This window comes from Enhydra lutris, unplaced genomic scaffold (assembly GCF_002288905.1).
Source record: "Enhydra lutris kenyoni isolate GAN:26980312 unplaced genomic scaffold, ASM228890v2 scaffoldscaffold1, whole genome shotgun sequence".
Taxonomy (NCBI): Eukaryota; Metazoa; Chordata; class Mammalia; order Carnivora; family Mustelidae; genus Enhydra; species Enhydra lutris.
The window spans coordinates 86,877,210-86,901,814 of record NW_019154085.1 but is presented as its reverse complement, the minus strand read 5'-3'; the positions used below and the strand labels follow the sequence as shown (position 1 = coordinate 86,901,814).

At 36.5% G+C, this 24,605-nt stretch overlaps 1 protein-coding gene across 4 annotated transcripts in view; it reads right to left on the bottom strand.

The window, feature by feature from the left end:
* The window catches only part of LOC111144776 (zinc finger E-box binding homeobox 2), a 134,704-nt gene that overhangs the window by 20,393 nt on the left and 89,706 nt on the right, over nt 1-24,605 (bottom strand). For 2 of the 4 annotated variants that reach the window (XM_022499240.1, XM_022499230.1), the window contains one exon: nt 19,881-19,952. In XM_022499240.1, the coding sequence (XP_022354948.1) occupies nt 19,881-19,952 (72 nt within the window). The remainder of the gene's footprint in view (nt 1-19,880; nt 19,953-24,605) is intronic. The other 2 variants (XM_022499247.1, XM_022499254.1) reach the window with 1 other exon arrangement.

The window sequence follows — 24,605 nt, the reverse complement described above, 5'->3', positions numbered from 1 at the left end:
ATATTATTGTGTGATTTTGATATGATTTTTAACTTTTGTAATTATGACTTTGTTCCCATGAAATGAATAAGAGCTGCAAATCAATTTTAGCAACCGTGTCACAAGACTTTGTATATTTGAAACCTCCAGATACGTTTCGGAAATAAGTTGTGGCTTAAATAACCTAAATAAACATTTTTATGCATAAGACAGTGTTGGGAGTGTGCCTGCTACTGTAAGTAGATGAATAAAAGTCCTTTGCTAGTACAACTAATGGTGGAGACTTGCTTTCATAGTTTCTGAGAGCCGTTAATCTTGATTCCCCTATATTCTTCACCTCACCTGCTCTGCCATAAAAGATATTACAGTATTTGCCATACTAATTATTTCTGACCATTTGTGGTAGGGTGATGTTCATGCAAGCCAGTCAACTTTTCTTTTTATTTTCATTTTTATTGTTGCGTTCACTGCTATGAACTTGTGGATTATAGATGAAAAGAACAGAGAGCGGAACCTTCCATTAATTCAACAAGTACTGAATGACTGTATATGGTAGGTGCCATGTCTTGTTTCGATAAGCAAAAAACAGATGCGGTTTGATCCTTCAGGAAGACACGAGAACAATCAGTACAACCGGTATTTTCTCCAAAATAAAAATATTACACACTCACATAAGTGTTAGGAATGGACGTTGTGTGGTAGTTTGAAAGAAGCAGCAGGGGGACCCAATGGAGACTAGAAGATCAGGAAAACTTTAATTGAGAAGGCACAGAGTTTACTAACTGTAGAAGCTGGGGCAGAGCTGCTTGTGCAAGGATGCAGGGACTGGAAGGAGCACGGTGTCTTTCCCCATCTAAAGAGACAGAGCTGATGTGCCCACAGTGGAAGGGAAGCAATATGATGCGAGGGTGGAGAAGCAGGAAGGAACAAGAACATGTGGCATACGGTAGACCTGTTACGGATTGGGGTTTTATTCTAAGAGAAACAGGAAGCCATTGACAGGTATTAAGGAAGAAGATAACTGGATGAAATTGTGAATTATCAGCATTTTTAAATGACAACTTTGGCTATCGTATGATAGGGACTGCAGGAAAAGAAAAGTTGATTCTGAGAATCCAATTAGGAGTTTCTTGCCATAAACCAAGCAAAGATAAAGGTTAAGGAATTGGCGATGGAGACTGTGAGAAGTGGCTGGATTTGAGATATTTAACAAGTAAAAACACTAGGCATGGGGGAAGGATTGGGTGTGCCAAGGAAGGAGAGGTTAAGACCTTATCCCAGGTTCAGGCTTTCCAAATTTGATGGATGACAGGTGACAGCCACCAAAGCACGGAGCACCAGAATTCTAAAAACACTTGAAACTATGAACTAATACATTGTATCAAATAAAAGGAAACTGGGGAGCATCACACTTTGTAGACTATTAAACTAAATGCTAATAATCCTGAGTGGCGTGATCTCAAAACTTTCTCTTTTGCCACTCCAACTTCTGATAAGTTGAATAAGAGCAACAGTCTGATTGCAACACCTATATTTCCTTCAAATATAGGTTTGGGATGTATAATAGTAGATTATGATTTTATATCTTGAAATTTGTTTAAACCTTCTCAGAATCTTGTCTTTAACTCTTTTATTTATTTATTTACTAAGATTTCATTTTTAAGTAACCTCTGCACCCAATGTGGGACTCGAACTCACAACCCCAAAATCAAGAGTTGCATGCCAAGTCTTAAATCTTTCAGAAGAACAGGAACATTGATTAAGATCAATCAAATTTCTGTTAGTATGCTCATGATGCCATAGATGCTTTCTAAATGGTATTTATTGGTAGTGAACATGATGGTGTCATTCAACTTGTGCCATCAAGTCTCTAGAGAGTACAAAGAACTGCCAACTTGCACAAACTATTTGTTCACTGTTTTGGGTCATCAAAATGACTACATCTATTGAACAATCACCTTTTGTTTTTAACGCAAGAAGAGATAAAGGGGACAAGATGGTGGGTCAAAGATGAACCTCTTTTGAGCAACTTGACTGATTGACCATGGACTGACTTTTTTTTTCAGCTCTATAGCAGTGGAAAGTCACATAACAGCTCCTTTCTGAACCCAGACCTATTTGAATGTTGTCAGATGTTTAAGGCATGAGTTATTTTAGCTTTTAAAGAACACTGATCCACTTGATGATCCTTAGTGCAACCTAGTAAACATGGATGGATGGACATTTTAACATCCTACTTTTATCTTGATATTTCAGCAACTATTTGAATTATCTGGCTATCTTTTCATGGATTTTCATTTGCATATGAATGCTCCCATCAGAAATGTAACCAAATGCAAATTCAATGGGATTTGCATTAATAGCCTTTTGGCTTCAATAGGAGGAAAATTCTGATTTTTCTGGATAGGCAAACTAAACTGCATCTAGAAACAACACTACTGGTATTTGGAGATGCAGTTCACTTGCTAGATCAAATCTGCCTATGCTAGATTTCTGTGTCAAGTGTGATAGAGACAAAAGACCTCAAATCACATGCTCTCTTTAAAGATCATCTTTGATCATCTTTGTATGCTGAGCTTTGAGTATATTGCCTAGAAATCAGTAGGCTCTCAAGAATCATTTACGGAATGAATGTGGAATAAATTATGTGTTTAACACTAACCTTGGTGTAGAAGTCTTCTAGTAAAAGGAAGCATAAGATAAGATACCCACAGTTGAGCTAGGAATTCAGACCTGCTATTCAGGCAATTCTAGAACAATTATGTGATTAACTGTGTAGTGATGATCATATATACTTGCAAGAGTTCAGTAGAGTTCAGGTAGGTATTTGAAAAGAATTTCATGAAGAAGACAGCACTCAATCATTTAAATCTATTTGCTCTATCAAGATTTTCTTCATGTGGTACAGATATGCTACTAGCTGTACATCTAATATATGTAAAGCCACTTAAGTGGGCAATATTCTAGACTTCCAAGAGCTAGCCTAGGCATATCCAACCCAGAAATAATGTGTTTTTTTCCTTGGTGTTGTGATGGGTACTTTTAACATATGGTTTTCCTGCCCAGTTCTACAACATTCTCCTTTGCCTAGGAATGTCTCCCCATATTCTCTATTGTCAAACTTTATGGTACCCAAGGGAGTTGCATTGTTATTGCATGATTCTGCTCCTCTAGCCACAATAGATTAGTTGGCACCTAAAGTGAACCTATCTTAGTCCTCCATTCTCCAAGCCAAACTGTAGATTGTCCAGAGGTAGCCAATGGATCCAACTGAGTCAGCAAATCTTTCTTATAATTTTAGGACTGTTCCAAAGGGTGTATCAAGGGAGTCTATTTTCTTCAAGTGACTATATCTATAAGATGTAGAACAAAGAAACTGATATATCCCATGTAGGGTAAGAATTATGAAGAAAGAGACGGAAGCAGGTGTGCATAGAAAAGAGAAAAGCAAAGACAAGATGGCAAGTCCTGACAGTACATTTCTAGTTATATTTGTTCCTGAGGCCAAGCTATACCTGTGTCCTTCCAGTGGCTCTGTTGTCAAACCTCCTTAGATTCTGGGAGTTGGAAAAACCCTTTTCTACCTCAGGCTATGTGTGTTTCAATCTCTGCGATTCAAAATCATCCTAATTGTTATATTTGAACCAATAATGGGATTAAATTTTGGTTACTCAAACTTGCTGAGGAGAATGAAGTTTTGGTTCTGTACAGAAGTTTACATTTTGGTTTTTACAAAGGTTTTGTAATACTGTATTGTGGACACAGGAATGAGGTAGAAAATTCACTAGAAAGTTATAGAATTCCCCACTGCATTCTTCTAGTGTAAAATCAACCTCATTTTCCTTCCCTCCCCACCGCCCCTTAATCCTCTTCACTCCTTGGTCTCCTTGGAAGAACTTCCAAAACACACTGACAAAGGATATTTACATGACATTTATGATCAAACCTTAACAAAAATTCACAAGAAACCTCAAAGTAATTTCTTTCCATACTTTCTCCAGAGATTTTGCATTTAGTTCTAAAATTTACTCTAGTATCTTACAAATATCTAAACCTCCCCTAAGATCAGGTAAACTTTTCTATATCTAAAACAAAAAACAAAAACAAAAAACTTCATTAATTAAAAAGGTTTCTTCAACCCCATGTGTATTTTAATATTGTTAGGATAAATTTCTAGGTTGCTTCAAGTTAGAAAAGCCTCACATTTCTTGTAAATATATTCACTCTTACTAATGTTGCTTATTAATGATACTTTCACAAATACTTTTATGTCTATCTTAGATGTTGATATTTTTAGGTAATGATAGTCATCAATATGGATTGACTTTTCTAGTTATTGCTTAAAAAACAAGCAATGTAGATAGAACTCTAAATGAAAGAGATGTGGTGGTCTTCAACTCAGGCACCTCTCATAACTGAGTTTTTAGGACACTTTCTCAAAGATACTTAAAAGTATGTTTTGGGGCACCTTGGTGGCTCAGTGGGTTAAAGGCTCTGCCCTCGGCTCAGGTCATGATCCCAGGGTCCTGGGATCGAGCCCCACGTCGGGCTCTCTGCTCAGTGGGGAGCCTGCTTCCTCCTCTCTCTCTGCCTACTTCTCTGCCTACTTGTGATCTCTGTCTGTCAAATAAATGAATGGATAAAATCTTTAAAAAAAAAAGTATGTTTTGCTTAGTGTTTACAAATAGTTAAAACATAATGAGACCTTGATACTTATTCCTTCTCTTTTTCCTTTTTTCTCTATTTACTTTCATCCCTTCACCATTTATTTTCTTTATTTGTAATGAGCATGTGTTCATGTAGGAAGGCAGGTATTCTATTATAACTGATATGTTTTCCATTTTCCATTTCATTTAGAAATTGAAGAACTATGTCTGAATATTATGCCAAGCCATTTTAATGAACATAAAATGAATAAATAATTCTTACAGAAAAGAAAACATCTTGGAGGATCTAGAAAAGCTGAAGTAAATACATGTAAAAAAAAAAGGGGGATTGAATCATTCACCCATCCCACTGCTTAATAACTATTTATTGAGTGCCTACTAATGTCAGAGAGTGTACTTTGGGATGAGGACACAATGGTGTTGATTGATAATTGTTTTCCTGATTCTGTGATTCACATATTTAGAGATATATACATGAAATGGCTGTGCTTCTACAATATACAGACATACAAATACATAATGTATAAATGTACGAATATATACATAAATGTATAAAAGTAATATATATATGGATACTTCTCAGTATAATATAGAAATTATGCACTTGTCATATAATTTGATTTTTATTTATCAAGGCAAAGGGACCCGGAGAAGCAATCACAAATCTAGGTAACTGTATTCATCATCTGTTAGAAACATAGTCTTTTTACTGACATTCTAGATGATAAGAAAACATAGAAAATTGTTTTTAATTTAGTCTTCTGTATTGAATTTTAAAGAAGCCCACATAGGGGAAGGGAGGGAAAAGTTAATGGGAAGTCATCAGAGAGGGACACAAACCAGGAGAGACTCTTAATTCTAGGAAACAAACTGAGGGTTGCTGGAGGGGAGGTGGGTGGGGTGGGGGATGGGGTAACTGGTTGATGGGCATTACGGAGGGCACGTGATGAGTACTGGGTGTTATAGGCAACTGATGAATTATTGAACACTATATCTGAAACTAATGATGTATTATATGTTGGCTAATTGAATTTAAATAAAAAAAGATAAAGAAACCCATCCTCAGCATTTGTTGAGGTATATAAATTCTCATGGCTACTTTGTTTAAAGTTGACTAATTAATGAACATAAGCATTTTTTATCATTAAAAATGCATGTGTGCCTTTCTGTAGAAGGCTTCCAAAATACATATTGGCACCAGATATTTAAAAACAACCGTAAGGGAAGAGGACGATCTTTTTCTCATTACACAGCTACGTAGGCAGCCCAGCAGGGCATCCCACTGCTACAGAGGTGTGTGCAAAGCCAGGGAAGCCTCCTCCAGAGAGACAAAAGTTTTCTTTTCTTCTTAGGAACTACGACAGCGCCTGGCTGGGTCTCTCCATGCCTGCTCTGACGTGGCTTTCTCCAGGGAACGTGTGCTCAGAGGCCAATGAGAGCCCCTGATGTGTAAGAACTTTAAGAGAGAGAGAGGCAGAACGAAAGGGGGATGGGAATCTGGGAATCTGTAGTACTCTGCATGATCAAATATCTCCCTCCACAGCAGGAAGCAGCCCAGTCAGGGACACAGTCTAATTTTAAAGTGAGGTTTTATATTAAGGGACTGTGAATATCAAAATTTATAGAGACCACTGACCCTTAGGCAGTTTTGATTGCTATGTATAGAGACAGAATCCAAGACTTTCAAAGGAAGCATCCCAAGTAAGTTCCTATGTATTTATTTTTCACATTACTGTGTAATTGAAAATTTTGGAATTGGTATCTTACTGAAAAGAATCTTAGACTGTGTTATTATATTTCTGTGGGGTTTATAAAGTAAGGTGTTTTGCCTGGCAATTCAGTACTCTTCTTAAATGCTTTTTGTACATACACAAAAACCTAAGGATGCTCTAGTACAGTGGTTTTCAAAATGTGGCCCCCAAAAAAGGGGGGGTGGCCTCCAGGCCAGCAGGATCAGTAGTACCTGGGAACTTGTTAAAAAACGGAACCAGAGGCGCCTGGGTGGCTCAGTAGGTTAAGCCTCTGCCTTCAACTCAGGTCTTGATCTCAGGGTCCTGGGATCGAGTCCTGCATCGGGCTCTCTGCTCGGCAAGGAACCTGCTTCCCCCTTTCTCTGCCTCTCTGCCTACTTGTGATCTCTCTCTCTCAAATAAATAAATAAAATATGTAAAAAAACAAAACAAAAACAAAAACTGGAATCAGCAGTCTCTGTTGACAAGCCTTTCAGGGGATCTGATGCACACCCAGTTTATGAATCAATGCCCTGGGAATTCAGTTATCTCCATCACCTGTCTAAATTAAGGTATTCGGTGACATGGTTTTGGGAAGCAGCTCAGAATTAATCTCCTATCACGTGGCCTTCCTGACCCTCAACCTGAGCTCAGAACTTCCTTCCGCACGTATCCATCTGCATATCTCAATCACTGAACTTAAGCACAGCACATTATATCCTTTTAAATACATATCTGTGAGCTGATTGTGTTTTATTCAGCTTCGTAGCACCAGTGCCTAGTACAGTGCCTGACACACAGCTAATCCTCAATAACTGAATGATCAGACCAGGTTCAGGGTCATTGGGCAACCCATTTTGGCTCAGCCACTTATGATTTTTAATCTCAGTATCCCTATCTGTAAAATGAGCTAGTAAATGCTTTCTGAGGTATCCCTGAAGTTTCAGAATTCCATACTTCCAATAAATTAGTTACCCTAACTTCCTTTTTTATTCACTGTCTAGGCCTAAAGAATTTCATCTATATTCTTGTCAGTTAAAAACTCAAAGCAACATAGCTTTCTGATGGAGGAACCATAGACACAGATGAAGACTTTGGAGGTGACTAGAAACCACTGACAGCATCACAAGAAAAACAGTGCTTATTAAACATTTGTTGAGTGAATGAAGGAGACACTGAAGAAGATTGGGATATCAGTTATCTGTTGTGGGAACCCTTGCTGTGAAGTGGAGATAGCTGCTCCTAATCACAAACAAAGTTAATAAAACCGCAACATTCATTAGCCAGGAAGTGCCAACCTCTTCTTATACGCTGATTATGGTCAGCAAATGACCCTCCTGTCTCACCTGCCAAGTGCTACATCTGTTTTTCTCTCTTCAAAACCCACCTTTTCCTCTATTTTATTTTTATAAACTTACCAAATGGGGTTAACTACAAATTTTTAAATGATGATTTATATGACCTCTCTGGATGACAAAACTCTTCCAACATATAAGAATGTGACAGATAGTATAAACAAGAACAAAATGACATGCTTTATAATAATTTGATTCTTTGCATGTTGAGTACTTAGGTACTGAATTATCTGATAAACTGATCTTGCACAATTGATTAACCCTATATATCCACTCAACTCTTGCTGAGAAGTAACTTAAGATTAAACTTGTGTGGCTTTCATTACCCATACCAGAAACCTAGTTAATTAAAAAAAAAAAAAAAAAAACTTAATTTAGGGGCACCTGGCTGGCTAGTTAATGGAGCATGCAACTCTCATTCTCAGGGTCATGAATTCAAGTGCTGCATTGGGTGTGGAGATTACTTAAATAAATAAATTAAAAAAAAGGATTAAAAAATTAAAAAATTTTAATTTAAACTCCATGCAAGAATAGTAAGAGGAATTGGAAGTTATTAAACCAAGAGGATAATAATGGTACAGAAATGTTCTTACCCTTTCCCCCTCTTTCTTCAAAGCTAATGATGCAATGCATAGAATTTGTATTTAAAGAGGTCAAACCACTTGTTAGCCTCCTAACCTTCTCATTAGTATCATCAATTTAGGGGGGTTATACCTTCAACCATGGTGTTTCTTGCTCAGGCAAGATTTTCAATCTTGATCTAGAGATTTCCAACCGCTCTGGAGACACCTCAGAAGAATCTGGTAAACCTGGACATAGTCGGCATTTCTCTGTGGTAGTTTAGGTAGTAAATCCCTGATCCCCACCTCCCATTCTGGCTTATCGTCTGCTATTATCCTAATGCATTTTGTGAGCTATAAGCAAAGCTGGCTACAGTGGGGCCCAGAGAGTCTGGTGCAAAATGACAACAGCAGAACATTAAACCAAAGTCAAAGCTCTAACAAACACAGGGCCCTGGGTGTAATACTATGAGGCAGGACCTCCCCCTCCTGTGCCAACAAGCTCAGCCAGTGCTTTGTTGTCTTTGTTCAGGCTTCCCAGTAACAGTTCATTAGCAGAAAGGGTAGGGTAGGGTGGAGTTCAAAATTCTAGTCTAATTTCCTCATTTAACAGATGATACAACTAAGGTATAGTGAAGTTTATGATTCATACAAAGCTAGACAAATAATTTGTGGAAAAGCTTGATGGAGAATTCATATATCCTGACTCTTAACCCACTGCTCTTTCCACTGTATCATAGTGACTCAATATGAAAGAGAAAGAGAGAGAACCCCATTTTTTCAGTTTTTCAGTATGCCCAAATGATTTGACATAATTTGAATACATCTTAGATGTTGACAAGGTTGCTGACATAAAATTAGTATGGGGAAAGCCATGGTAAATTCTCACATCAATATAAATAAAATACAGAATTTTAAACTTTTCTTTTTTTCTCAGTTTTTCCTTTCATGTTCCTGCTCTCCATTTTTTTCACTGGGTGATCCACATCCAAGTCTACTGGGGTAAAGTGAAAACGTCCAAGTTCTTCAAATTCTCTACTCAAGATGCTTATTTATAATTTCCATTTAATATTTCAGGATTATGTTTTTCTATTTTAGATTTTTTTTAGTCGTGTTTCTAAAGGCACCCAGAAAGGAATGACTTCATGAAACACCTTCCAAAGGTGAATTTTTATTAACTATTATGGTGATAGTAGATAAAAAAACGTCTCAAGCTTAACTTGGAACTAGAGACCGGGAAAAAAAATAAAAGAAAAAAGAAAACCAACACCCTTTATTCATGGTTCATTTTGCTTTCCCATTCCACATATTACTTGTTTATCCCCCCACATGCTTAATGATTTCCTCCTACATGCGTTCCACTTCTTCAGATTAGATGAAACTGTGCCATCCTGTCATAATACTCCATCCCTCCCAGACCTTTCCAGCACAGCCGTTCCTGCTTTCATCTATCTAAGCTCACAGAGCAAAGAGGATGGGTCAACAAACTCCTCAGTTCACATGGCTGTTTCAAACCAATGTTCCTAAGTCATGCATCATCATTAATTTGTTTATTCATTTATTTATCAATTCAACAAACAACCCATTTGTCAACCATCAAGATTGTATCAACACCACGCCCATTGAGAGGGACTACAGAGAAAAGCAAACTTAACCTCTACCCCCCAAAAACCTCCAGTTTGCAACTGTAATTTTTTGAAGCCTCGGTCATCCATTTTTGCCATCATGTTTTAACACACTACTTGCATAGCTCAGGTAAGATGACACTTGTCCCGTGGTCATGTTTACACCAGGGCTGTTTATACTATTACTCTGGGAAACTTCATGGCTCAATAGTCCATGCAGGATCCTGGCTTCCAAGGCTTTGAATCTCTCTAACCACAGAGATGGCCACACTTTGGTACTGGGCTAAACCTACGACACTTCCAGCTCTGCAAACCAGAACGTGAAACTCAATCTGTTTCAGCCTTCTGCCCTTTCCCACCATCCCGTTCTTTGTTCCCCTGATGTAGATTCTTCACTGTGATAACTGGGCTCTGACAAGTCTTCACGTCCATTTCACCAGGTCTGCTTTTACTTGCCTCAGTTGACCTCGGAGCTTGAAATCTTTTCCATCCCTGTCCCTTATTCTTGTATCGTTCTTGCCCCGCCAAAGAAAATCCAGCCAGTTTCTTTGCTCCTAGAGTATCAAAAATGTCTAAAGAAATGTAAATAATTGTAACAGACTTGTTTCAGTCCATGTTATCCAAATAGGATCTTCTTTTGTGATGGTAACTGAATCTCCATATATTGTCCACAGCAATTACTCTATATTTCCATTCTTCAAGAGTCCAACCCTACTCCCTTCCCTTACTGTCAACTGATCATCTCTTTTCCTACTTACTTTAAAGAGTGCAACTCACATGACATGAATTCCCTGAACTACCCTAACTTCAACCAAAATCATTCTTCCTTTTTCTTTTGATCTTATTGCTAATAAAGCTGTACCTCTGCCCACAGCCAAGGCTACTCTCTAAGGCTACTTCCTCCCAAGCTACTGATAACCCAGTCTCCTTTTACATTTTCAGCTTTCTCTATGCCTCACTTTTGCACAGAACCATATTTAACAAGCCTTCTTCCTGAAGAAAACCTTCTCTGAATTTTGCAGTCTCTTAAGACACTTCTTTACCCTCATGTCTCCAATATTTGACCCTACACTGTCAAAAACCCTCTGCAATATTGAGCATCTTTCACTTGAACCTACATGGCTTGTTGTATTTCAAATAAAACATCTTCATCCACACATTGTTATGATGCTAACAATGATGATAATGATGGCTAGCAACAACTGTTTATTATGTCTAACATTGTGCTAAATATTTTACACACATTTCTTATTCATATACCATTGTTTTATTTACCCAGTTGAAGGTAAGTCCTTAATGACAGTGACCGTTCATTGTATTTTTCAAATACAAAGTGTCTTAAACATAATAGGGTCACCGTAAGTGGCTATTGATCTGAATAGCTAATTAGGCTATTAATGATTTTTTGGGTAAAGTTTGCCTTCATGTCATTATGATTTTTTTTGAAGATTTTATCATTAAGTAATCTCTACACCCAAGGTGGGACTCAAACGTACAACCCTGAGATCAAGAGTTGAATGCTCCATTGACTGAGCCAGCCAGGTGCTCTGGGATTTTGCATTTTTTAAGGACAAGAGTTATATCTTCTATTTTCTTAAAGTTTCTTTCTCAAGCCCCAGTTTAAATTCTGTACACAACAAGCACCCTGACAGAAAAGGATAAAGGTAGGTATCTTAGTAAAGTGATGAATATTGTATTATTTGTTTATTTGATTGTCATTCAGGACAAAAAGAAAAACAACATAGGATTCCTGATACCAGCCAGTGATCAAGGGAAAGTCTTTGACAGATTTCATCATTATACACAAACATTGTAAATACCACTATCTCCTCTTCTATGTTTAAAAAAGGATCCCAGGTAAAGATGAAATGAAATAGAAAACTAAGCAATAAGCAATTCCTTCTCCATCTTCACGTTTTGGCCTCAAATGCATTGTTGGAGCAATGAACAGACATTTGTCCTACAGCTTGTCTGCTTGGTTTTCAAAGATGTCAAAGGAATTTAATTGGCAGAGGCTCTCAAAATTGACTGGTTAAGTCCTCGCATTTGTTAGATATTGCATTTTTGTTTTCTAGAGAAGAAGCTAATGAGGAACCGGTGTAAAGGGATGAAACAGTTCAGAGTCCATTTATTTCTTAATGCATAAAATTGGTTTAACACTTACCTGTAGATACAAACTGGTGAAATAATCAAATCAGGGTGAGCATTTAGTATATGTTAGGCGTTGCATTAGGTATTGTTTTTTAAAATTTTATTTATTTTATTTTTTTATTATTTATTTAATTTATTTAAAGATTTATTTATTTGACAGAGAGCAAGAGAGACAGGGAGAGAGGAAATATAAGCAGGGGAAGTGGGAGACAAAGAAGCAGGCTTCCCATGGAGCAGGGAGCCCGATGCAGGGCTCGATCCCAGGACTCTGGAATCATGACGAGAGCAGAAGGCAGAGGCTAAATAATCGAGCCACCCAGGTGCCCCTGCATTAGGTACTTTGAAAATAATATTCCATTGTGGTGCCTGGGTGGTTCAGTCTGTTAAGCATTTAACTCTTGATTTCAGCTCAGCTCATGATCTCAGGGTTGTGAGATCATGCCTGGCATGGAACTCTGTGCTGGGTGTGGAACCTGCTTAAGATTCTCTAGCTCCAAATAAGCCAATCAGAGAAAGACAATTATCATATGATCTCACTCATAGGTGGCATTTAAGAAACAAAACAGAAGATCACAGGGGAAGGGAGGGAAAAATAAAACAAAATGAAATCAGAGAAAGAAAGAAACCGTAAGAGACTTTTAATCATAGGAAACAGACTGAGGGTTGCTGGAATGGAGGGGGTAGGGGTACGGGGTAACTGGGTGCTGGACATTTAGGAGGTCATGTGATGTAAAGAGCACTGAGTGTTATATAAGACTGATGAGTCATTGACCTCTACCACTGAAACTAATAATATACCATATGTTAATTAATTGCATTTAAATTAAAAAATTTCACTTGTACATAGGGAATCATTATTTCCACTTTACTGATGTAGAAATGAATTCTTATATACTCAAGTTCATGAACTTGGTAATTGGTAAAGGCAAAATTCAAATGTTGTTTCTCTGACTCTAGACTAATCTGGAGCATCCCAAACCAACACTTGCCTTTGATGTGTAAAAGCATTCATATATTATTCTGAAAAGATTGGAAACATGTTTAATGACTACAGTTAGAGTTGATATACGTAGTTCTTGGACAATAATTTTATTCTGTTCTGTAAGATTAGGAACTGAGACTTAAATTTTCCTTACCCAGTTTCTAGATGTAAGGTTGTAAGGTGCTTTTCTTTCCCCAGCAAAGGAAGGAAAGATGCAGGTGGTTATTAATAGCCCTTTATAACTGGAGTACTAGATTGTCTGTATAAATATAACTTACACACATTCAAAGAGGAAAACATCAGGGGCCTATTTGGGTCTTTATATGCACATGGAACGGCATTAATGCTAATGATCACCAAGCACCTAAGATAGACCCTTGTTACTACTAGCATGTAGGCTTTATAATGCTCCTAAGTTTTTCCATTTCTCTAATCTTCTTAGAAAACAGTTTTTTTTTCACCCTCTTAAAAATTCTACACAATAATTTTATTCTGAATTTGAATCTGATTAAAATACAGAAGGTGTAATGTTCCTTATAAAAGGACATTCTTTGTCTTCTGTGTTAAAACATACAATTTCTTTCATTTTTAAAACACTAAAACCAATATAAGAATATTAAATGCAATGTAGAGTGTTGTTAATATAAATTAGGGTTTGTGATACTTCCTGTTATAAATCAACTTTGCTGTGTTCCTAATCTAAAACTTCATTGTAAAAAAAAAAAAAAAAGGTGATAGGCTTTGTGTGTAACAAGTTAATTTCAGGGACTTAAATCCAGGTTTCACTCTCTGAAAATACTGGACTTAATCCCTCCACGGAGAATGTTTTCCTTTATTGTGGCTTCCATTCTCAGAGACTATTTCTTCTTCACCAAATGTTCGTTCATTCATTCATTCATTCATTCTACCAGTCATAACTCCTACCATGTGAGTACACTGCTATATTGGGCACTCTGAGGCAAGAAGGAATAGTCCTTTTTTTAAAGCAAATATTTTTGGGACCCTTACTAAAGCTAATACATATATTATTTATTAAATTACTTCAACAATCCTATGAGGTAAATGGCATGATACTCTGCTCCCATTTTAGAGCTCAAGAAATCTCTTGTCCTTGCAAAATTAACTAGGTAAAATAGGTACAGACATTATAAAAAGGAACAGTCTGACATGTTAAAATTAGTAGTGTCCACCTGAAGGCTGTGGAATTTCAGAGAAGGAAGAGATTGACATGATTTGGGGTGTTTTAGGTAGACCACATTAAAGAAATGGAATTTGAGCCGGCCCTGAGGAACAGAAGGGTGAGTTAGATTTTGGATAACTAGACAAAAAGGAGTGAGAGATTAGGGTCTCAAGGAACAGCATAGGCAGAGATTCAGAATTTGGTATAAATGTGCTTCTTTTTTGATATTACCAGGGGATCTGGTCTGAGGGGAATGAAACACTTTTGATATGAAATGGATGACACTTAATACTGCTCTGAAGAATGCGGATTTTGCTTATGGTTCCTAAGGGGCAAGTATGAATTCTAAGAAGGGTATTTGAACAATGAGAAAAGGGTTATAGGATGAATGTGGACCCACCAAATTGAGGAGAACATGAAGGATAGAGACCAGTCAAATGTAACTGAATTTTTCTCATTTGGGACATTAATGAGAGATGAAAATGTCTGGTTGATTATTTCACACCAGGTATCAAAATATGTCAACTTGGAAATATGAAAGGGAAGTCCACTTGTTGTTTGTCTCTCATTCACTCCCTCAATTTCTTTAAAAACTCCTGGTGACATAGACCATTCTAGGATCTATAATGATCAAGTGACCAAAACCCCATACCATTTCTGTCCTCAAGGAGCTTACAATCTAGTGGGGAGAAGCATACCTGCTGGTAAGTAAGTATAATATGAGAGAAAACTTGTAAATTCTATAAGAAGACCCTCAAAGGAATGAGTAGTTAATCTTGAGTGGGAGACTGTAAGATGACTTCCTGGTGGAGAATGGGTATGATTCTGTCAGACTGAAAAGAGTTTCTGTGTTGATGGAACATCAACTTGAATGAAAGATGAGTATTTAAATCAGGATAGTGCAAAAAATGATGGGGAGAAATAAAAGTGATATAAGCTATTTGAGATAGTAGAATTCATAGTAGTTGATGACGAATTAGATAAAGCATATAGGAGTCAAAGATGATGCCATAGTTTCTAGCAGGACAGCTCCTCAGAGTGGTAAAAACCTTCTGAAGTGAAAGGTTTGTCGGGTAATTTAGCTTTTATTTCCAAATCTGCCACCAGTTAGCTCTGTGGCATTTTTTACTACTGTTTCCTCAACTGTCAAAATACAATTAAGAAATTGTTCTGTAGTATAACTTTCAATTTTAGAATTCTGTGATTCAATTCAACTAAACTCTTCCCATTGCTTCTTGTAGCTTTAAACTCAGCAGAATACACTAGGAAGAAGATACTTTTAGATTCTAGAAGTCTATTCTATTTATCTAGATGAACTTAATTAGTTTTTGCTATTTAATGTGTAGAGCTGAGAAGGAAATTCAGAAGTTTTTACTTACTTTAGTTAGGAATGAAATCTGTGTGTTGAATATTCAGTGAGAAGTACTGGAGACAGTGTCTTTGTCTTTCCTTCACAACTTATTCCCATTAATAATAATACTTTTTATCAGAAAATTTGCATGACCTGTTTAGAATTTATCTATTTCAATATCTATTGGTTCTTTTTTTTTTTTTTTTAAGATTTTATTTATTTATTTGACACAGAAAGAGATCACAAGTAGGCAGAGAGAGAGTGGGAAGCAGGCTCCCTACTGAACATAGAACCCGATGCGGGGCTCAATCCCAGGACCCTGAGATCATGACCTGAGCTGAAGGCAGAGGTTTAACCCCCTGAGCCACCCAGTTGCCCCTCTATTGGTTCTGTTTTGATTAGAAAAGAAAAATGGTATCTGATAGTAAATTAATTCCATATTTATTCATTAAAAATATATTTAGAGCCTATTAATTTTAAGGCACTTCTAAATATAGAGAACAAACTGATGGTTACCAGAGAGGAAATGGATTGAGGGGTTGGGTGAAATAGGTTGGGGATTAAGAGTAAGAGTGTACTTACTTTAATGAGCACTGAGTAATGTATAGAATTGTTGAATCACTGTGTTGTACACCTAAAACTAATATGACCTTGTACATTAAAAATTAACTACAATAAATTTTTTAAAAATTAAAAAATAAGATTGAAGTAAAGTTAAAAAAAAAAATTAAGGTGCTCTTATAGGCAATATGGCAGCCTAAGAAACAATCCATGCTCTCAGAGTTTGCAATCTAATTTGGAAAAGATAGCACATTAATTAACAACACACTACAGAATTTATGACAAGGTTAGGTGTTTCTTTCAATTAGCATTCACTGGAAGAAGATATCAGTGTAGGTTGGGATGGCTAGAGAAGGTCAGCCAATAGCTGGATCTTGTAGGACTTGGGTGGAGGCAAAGAGATGGTCCATTAATAAGCAATTTCAACCAAAAAAGATGACTTATTGCAATTCCCCATGTATTTAGCAACTGAGAAGTTTCTGGGATAAGAAGCAGCAACTTGCAGTTGTAAAGAAATATGTATTTATTTTCTAAAGAGCAGAGTTATAAACTGAGGATCACCAGTAAGTTCCTAATTACCAAGTCCAATGTATTCGTTCAGCATTTTTTCCGTTGCAGTTATCTGAATCTTTGATTGAATTGACCAGTCACTACTTTTTGAAACTTTCTTTCTTTGCCTTGTGGTTGTTTAATTTTTTTTTTCTATCTTTATCTTTTTTCTTTCAATAAATTTGATTTTTCTCCCCACCCATCAAGAGCCCTGGCCTCAGGTTTCTACTTGTTTCAATAAATACACTCCCAATGGTTAATGTCATGGTCCCATGATGTTAAATACTATCAGAATATATTTGCATCACTCTCAAATCTATGTCTTCAGCCCTGACTTCCTGTGTTTCAATTCCTCATTTCCGATGGACGTTCTTTTAGTCACATCCATATATAACTTTTATATGAAAATACTTCTGTCTAAAGACTAGCTCAAGGTCTTCTCAAAATTGGATCCTCCTTCTTTTTATCTAGAAATAGCAAGTACTGCCATGTTCTAAACATGCAGATGTATAATCCTGAAGCCATTTTGATTCCTTCACCCAGAGATTCAACTGATTATTAAGAAATGATGTTGCTAATTTCACCACTGTCACCACCCTAAGACAAGCATTTTATCACGTCACACCTGAGTGACTACAATGACTTCCAGTTGGTCTTTTAAAGTCTGGTTTTCCCCCACAGAAATCACGGTAGTATAACATGACACAAATTCTGGTCTAGTGCTTAACATCCTCCATCAGCTGGCTTCACCTTAACTGTCCAGCTCCATTTCCCATGAACTACCTCCTAGGACCCTCTGATTCAGGAGAATCCTTTACTCACTATCTTCTTTACAGATTTCACAATGTCTTTCGTTGGCTTCCACATTCTTCTGCTAGAAAATACTTCCTCACTTCTTCATGATCACCGAGAATATACTTAGTTCACATTTCACCTCTGTCATGGAGCTTTTCCTGAATACTCACCCCACAAGATCTCTCCTACCTTTGTAATTTGAAATAACTATAGTTCCTTCTATTTGTTGTGTATCGGGCACCTTTTTCTTATTGTTCTTTTTTTTTTTTTAAGATTTTATTTATTTATTTGACAGAGAGAGACACAGCGAGAGAGAGAACACAAGCGGGAGGAGTGAGAGAAGGAGAAGCAGGCTTCCCGCTGAGCAAGGAGCCCGACCAGGGCTCGATCCCAGGACGCTGGTATCATGACCCAAGCCAAAGGCAGATGCCTAACTGACTGAGCCACCCAGGTGCCCCTTCTTTGTTTTTTCTTGTATGTTAGTCTCCTCTTCCAAATTAAATAATAACCATGTCTTAAACTTCCTGGCCCATCTTCCACCACAAGTGCACCAATGGTGTGCATAGAAGATTCTCAATGAATACTTACTTGTTTATTTATTGACTGAATACACATAAACTATAAGCAATAGTGAGTAGTATTAGAAAAAGAGATCTTAAAGCCTGGTGAAAGTACATTTTCAGAATTGATTTTTAAATTTTTTGTACAGGAATAATTTTTTATATTTAGAATTCAAGTGTATAAAACAGCTAATAAATTGTCACTTTGTGGGATAAATTAATTTTTGTGACACTTTTAACATCTATAAAGTTAATAAGAATTAGGATTTATTTATGTTTGAGCTTGAAATTTAACATTTACCTTTAAAAAAAAAACATGAAGCCATTTTTGATGCCATGAGTTGGGATATTATAGAAAGTATCAAATGTATGCTATCTCTTTATTATTGTCTTTTTACATGAAGTTATTTTGGCTTGTTGGTACCCCTGCAACATAGATGATTAAACCTGGAAATATTCTTAAGAAGCAATTAGTGTGATCTATTTATTTTTCAGGTGGGGATACTAGGTTCCAAAGAGAGTAACTGATATTCCTTAGGTTACAATCTGGTTATTGCCAGAGTTATACCTGAAAACCAGGATTAATCTTTCTTAATTCTATACCTTTTCCCTAATCCTATATTGCACAGTTTCATTTTTGTACCTGAAATTGACATACTCAAATGAGAGAAAAATTACAACAGTTGTTCATCATTTCTCTTATTTTACACCCAAGAAAGTGAATTAGTGCCTTGTAAGTTATTAATAAGGAATTCTAAATAGAAGCACAGCATGAGCAGTTTATTATGATGTGTATCAACACAAGGGAGATATGACTATCATCTGAATTATTCACATTTCTAAAACTTCATAAAACTGTGACTTTTTTTCTCATTGGTGACTTGAGCGGATATACTGCTGTGATTTTTTGTTTTGTTTTGTTTTGGAAGATAACCTTACACTGGGCACCAGGTAAATATTTGTAATGGCCATGTGAAGGATTGTTTATAACACCAAAAATAATTAGCCTTATCCAGAAAAAGAGAGATAAACATAGTGAGTCAATGTACATTTGCAGTGGTGATGTGAGAATGTGAGGGCCGGCATCATTCAGTGTTGGGAGAGGAACATAGAATGTCACAAGTGTCCTGAAATCCCATTCCACAGCAGTTGCAGACTAAGAAGAAAACACTGCTTACCACTTTCCTACTGTAATATTTTTGGCTTCAATAAAAAGAAGTGAAATTGTCAATTTTCTCTAAAACTTCTGCCTGGAAAACGTTATTTAGAGGAGGCAGAGGGTACCAAGAATTAAAAGTGAAGAAAGAATACACAGGAGCTCAGATGATCAATTTTTGTGAGGAATGTTCATGGAAATTCGGTTTGTCTTCCTGAAAAAACATTTACAATCTAAATTACAGCATATCATTTGAATTCTCAATGACTACTATCAAGCGGTAGCCAGGAGAGGCATATTACATTCTAATTTTGAGATTATTCATGCAGTCTTTTAAAATAAAAATTACTACCAGAAATTTGCCCAACTCATGCGTTTAAAAAAAAATTTATGTATCCAGTTCAGTTGTCTTAACTTTCACAGGCAAATCAGGGGTTTAAGAATGAAAGATATATTTGCTGAGAAAAAGAAAATACATAAATAAAGTAAAATAAAGTAAAGTAAAACAAAATAAAATAAAGAGAACTCCGATTTGAGACAAAATCAGGAAACTTGTAATGTCTGACTTAATCGCTAAGTCATGGAGCTACAGATGGATGGGCCAGAATTTCTCTTCCTGACTCACTAAATCCGCATGACACAGGGCAAGGATGATCTTGGCGTGGTAAACACAACTTACCTGTACCATTGTTAACTGTGGTCTGGATCGTGGCTTCCGGCCCCATAGTGTCATAGTCTTCCTTCATTTCTTCTGTGGGGGAAAATTATCTTTAGCATTTGAAAACTGTAGAAAGGCTTACTATACTAAGCATGCCAACCACAGGAACAAGGAAGATTCTTTTAAAGGAAACAGAGAAAAGGCTTGTTGTAACCCTCTAAACAATAACTTTGTTCAGGCAATTGAATGACTCCAATAGTGCTAGCTACACAAGAACTTATTTACTTTAAGCATTACTGCAAGCTGTGAAAAACAGAGGTGCTTATTTGGGACAAACGAAGGGCTTTTCTTCCGGTGGCAGTTCTAGTGACAAACAGGGGGAAAGATATTATTTTTTCAATACGAGTCAAAAGCAACTAAGTATTTGTACTTAGGAAGAGGCATGCCAGCTGCTGGGTCTCTGGTAACTCGGGGTGATTAGTGGCCAGTGAGCATTTCATGCTTTTTCCCCCCTTGGAGGAGCTACGATGGGGCTAATCTCTGCAGGCGTATTTTTTTTTTTTAAACCTAATTCTACATATCAAAACTTGAAATTCCCAGTTTATAAAATAAGCATCCCAGAGGTATTTGAAAACACCTGTTTCACTGTTTTATGTAAACTTCTAAAACATACCTTTCCTAGGCCTTTCCCTACAACTCCACAAAGATCTTTCTTCCTTATCATTTATGCTCCAGCATATAACTGTAGCCATTTTCTGAAGAAAAATATATAGAGGTAAACAATAGCTCAAGGTGGTGATGAAGATGAAAATATGTAACACTGAGGTTGAAGATTCATAGGTGAAAAGGTTATTTTCCAGAATTGCAATGTTTTAAATTACGGAGAATTTGAAAAACAGGAGAGCTCTTGAATTTTCTGCCTCCCAAATTACAGAGTATGTGAGAGGGCAGAGAAGGACAGCTGACAGTTTAAAAAATGCTTTGAGTAAATAAATTAAACACGGACTTTTAAAAAATCGTATTTTTACAATAGCCATACTAATGAGAACCAACCATGATCCAGGATAAATATCTCTCTGATCATTATTTTGCTTAAAATAAGAGAAACTTTATAAATAGGACTCTGTAAATTCCCAAATTTATCCTGACCATTCTTTGCTTATCTCATTCTAGTCATAATTATCTGGTAGAAAAACAGGTTCTAGCAAATGGTACAGCAAAATTAAAATATATGATTTACAAGTACTATCCTGCAGCCTATTTGTTTATGTTATCAGAACTAAAAAAGCCTGGGCCTCTTAAGGTAAAATACAGATATAAATAGATGCTAATTTAATGCTACTACCCATAACAGTCAGATGATTTGAATGGTATTTGTTTAAACCGTACAACCACTTTAAATTTGTTTCTGGCCCTGGACTTCTCTCTTACTTAAGGAATATTTTCACAGGGACACTTTGCATAAAACATTTAGAAGTTCAATATATAGCAATATTGTATTGTCAATTGTAATAATCGATCGGTTGAAAGGCTCCCTCATCTGATATTTTTATCAGTCTCTAGAAGGAATTAAATTAAGGTATTTCTGAGAAGTTCAGTACTGGCTATAAATATAGCTTTTGTGTCTTTCTTCCTCGCTCATCTCATGTGATTTCTGGTAGCCAAGAGTCAGAAGAATCATAAGTTTTCCATCTGAGAGATCAAGTCACTGAAGGGAAAACAGTTAACAGCACTTTTTTTTTTTTTTGCATAATAGTGGTAATGTTCAAGATTTCTGCTGTACTTCCTTCCTCATTGTCATTTTCTTATGAAAAAGTAAAGAGAAGTTACAGTAGATGGCTGCTTCCCAAATTATTAAATGCTAGGTATACAAATGTGTCGTTGGCACTCTGTGTGGATTGCATTCTGTGGTAATACCTTAGCTACAACCCTCTTTTACCAAAGATTATGCAAGTGAGATGGTGTCACTTTTACCTAGAATGTACTTGGCTTCAATTCACTGAGTACCAACGTTTCCTTTTTTTGAACTTTAGGCTCAATTTATTAAAATCAACACTAATCCTTTTCGGGTTTGTATGTGAAATACTGTGTATATGCCTATTTAATTACGTTTCCTGCAAATCCATTTTCAGAAGGACATAATAATCCATAGATTAAGACCATCTCCTCTAAATTACAGGCAACCCTGGCTGTCGCTCTGCCTCTCGCCTAACCTTAAACATTTTCCGAGACAACTCTGACTCAGCACACTGGGTCTAAAACCACATAGTATATTTGTTTTTAAAACACTTGTAAAAGTTTGCATTTTCCAGTCACCCTTGGGATGAAGGTTTGTAAAAATAAAGAACACTTTCTTCCTTAAGATGAAGAATCCTTGAATAAGCAGAAAGAGGCCAAGATGCAGGTGATTTATTTAAGTCTGTGTCAATGATAATGATGTCATGGTTTCCAGCACACTGTGTCCACCCCATTGTGGGACGAAAGAATGTCAAGGACAATTCTAAACACAAAACTTTGATTGTGCTGGAACCGGAAAGGCACAGTAAGAGCTCCACCGCACTCTTCAGTTGAAAACCTGCATCCTGCAGACAAACTACAGAATGCATGTGAGAGAGAGCAAAGGAGAGGGGGCTTATCTCAGAGTCAAGCTATGTGCTGGGGTATGATGGTAGACAGCCAGGCACCAGGGATAAAACACTACTAAATAAAACAGCACCAGAATTAGAATTATTGTCTATATTGTGTGTTTTGAACAATAAATAAGAAAAATATTTTATCAGAAGAAAAATGTGTTATCTGAGAGTCAGGATAAACAATGAGTAGCTTTTTAAGACCAATTTCTTTTCATTAGACATCAAGGCACCACATCAGAGCACTTTTGGAACAATAAAAAAAAGAACAATAAATCATTACTAATCATTAGAACTAGACAGGTAATAGCCGGGTAACTTTCTGGGTCCAAATAGCCAAATGAGATTAGGGATTTACATTTTATTTAATTATCGTGACTCCAGAATGCTAGTTTATTTACCATAAAGGTAAGAGCAAGGAACAGCCTGTTCATTTGTATCACAGACACCATTAACTACAGGTGATAACAGGGTCTGTAATGCACTCGTATGGATTATTGTATATTAAAACATTTAGAATTATGATCCATGACCAGCGCAAAAAGCTGCAATGATCACAAACTCCTACAGTTTGACATTACTGTTTTGGCTGTTTTTCAATTATTGATCTTAATTTTTTAAAATTAAACTTTTCTTTTTTAGAAGTTTGGGGTCGTACATTTGTTATATCGTTATTAATTATTCCTTTAAGGGTGGAAATTCTAGTAATTGGTCCTTACCCTTGATTTCTAGATATTAAAATTTAAAGCATCAGAACATTCATTCTTATAGCCTTGCATATCTAGTTCATTAACAAATATGAATAGCTAACACCAGCTCATTTAAATAGTATGTCTTACATGAGTTCTCGCCACACTCTGTTTCTGTCACACTGCTCCCAAGAATCATTGGCTCTTATTATACATGTAAATGGCTATCATAAAAATAAAAATTTCATTTAAGATTGTTAATGACTTCTGCAGCAGTCAGACTTCCTTTAATGATCATCCTCTGCCCCTAATTAAACGTATTTATCTTTCAAGCATCTTTGGCTGAGTTCTCCCTCATAGTTGAAAATCTAAAACCTTAAGTCTTAATGGATATAACGATAAATGCTTATGTGTGGGATTGCTGAGATCCGAGAAACCTTCACCGAAAGCAAAATTGGAAACAGAAAGAATACAAAACTTGGCACAGCAATTTAGGAAAACGAAAAACAAATACACTACACTCAAACTCCCATCGGTCTCCCCCCCCCCTTTTTTTCACATTTAATTTTCTTTAGGAGTGGAAGTGCTTTTATTATCCTCCTTCCAGTATACCGAACAATTACCCTGCCTAGGTTCGAGGCTCTATAGTCTGCGACATCACAATGGCATATAGGTAGACTCTTGTTCTTACTTATTTCCCTTCCCACCCACTACACCTATTTATAAAAATGCTATTGTTATTTATATCATTAGAGGAAAAAAAAGGGGGGTAAATCATGACAGCTCTCATTGGGTCTTGGGAATAGAGATTTAAGGAGACACTATGGTTTCAACTGGAAGAGTCATTAAAAAATTTTTTTTTGCAAGCCACCTCACCAAGTAGAGAGGAGCAGAGGGAGTTTATGGGAATAAGATTAATTCTCTTTGATTCTGCTAATCATTTCATACCTTAGTGATGTTCCATCCTAAGTGAATTTTAGACCAAGACATTTCCATATGCTGAGTGGCATGTGAAGTTTTTGGTTGAACATAATTTATCTTATTTTTATGATAGTTGTCCTTGGATGGGTTTTACTTCCCCAGAGATTCCCACCGAACAGCAGGAATCATTATCAAGTACTTAACTGTTGAATAATAAGAAAGCTACCTGACCAGGTGAAAGTGTGAAATCACATTCACACTTAACAAAGAGGAATGATAGAAGGTGTCAGACAGACATAGAAACTACATTAAATTGATAGTTACTTGTCTGTATTGTTATATAACTTCCAAATCGATGTTAGCTGTGCATTTTACATTTGCTTCCATTTTGTCCCGAAAGCCTAGAGCTTGCTTACGTCATCTAAACTGCACGTTGTAACCGGGGTACAAAGACTTCCTGTTGTGTGTTTAAAACATAGTTCATGGGCAACTTGCACCCAGACGGA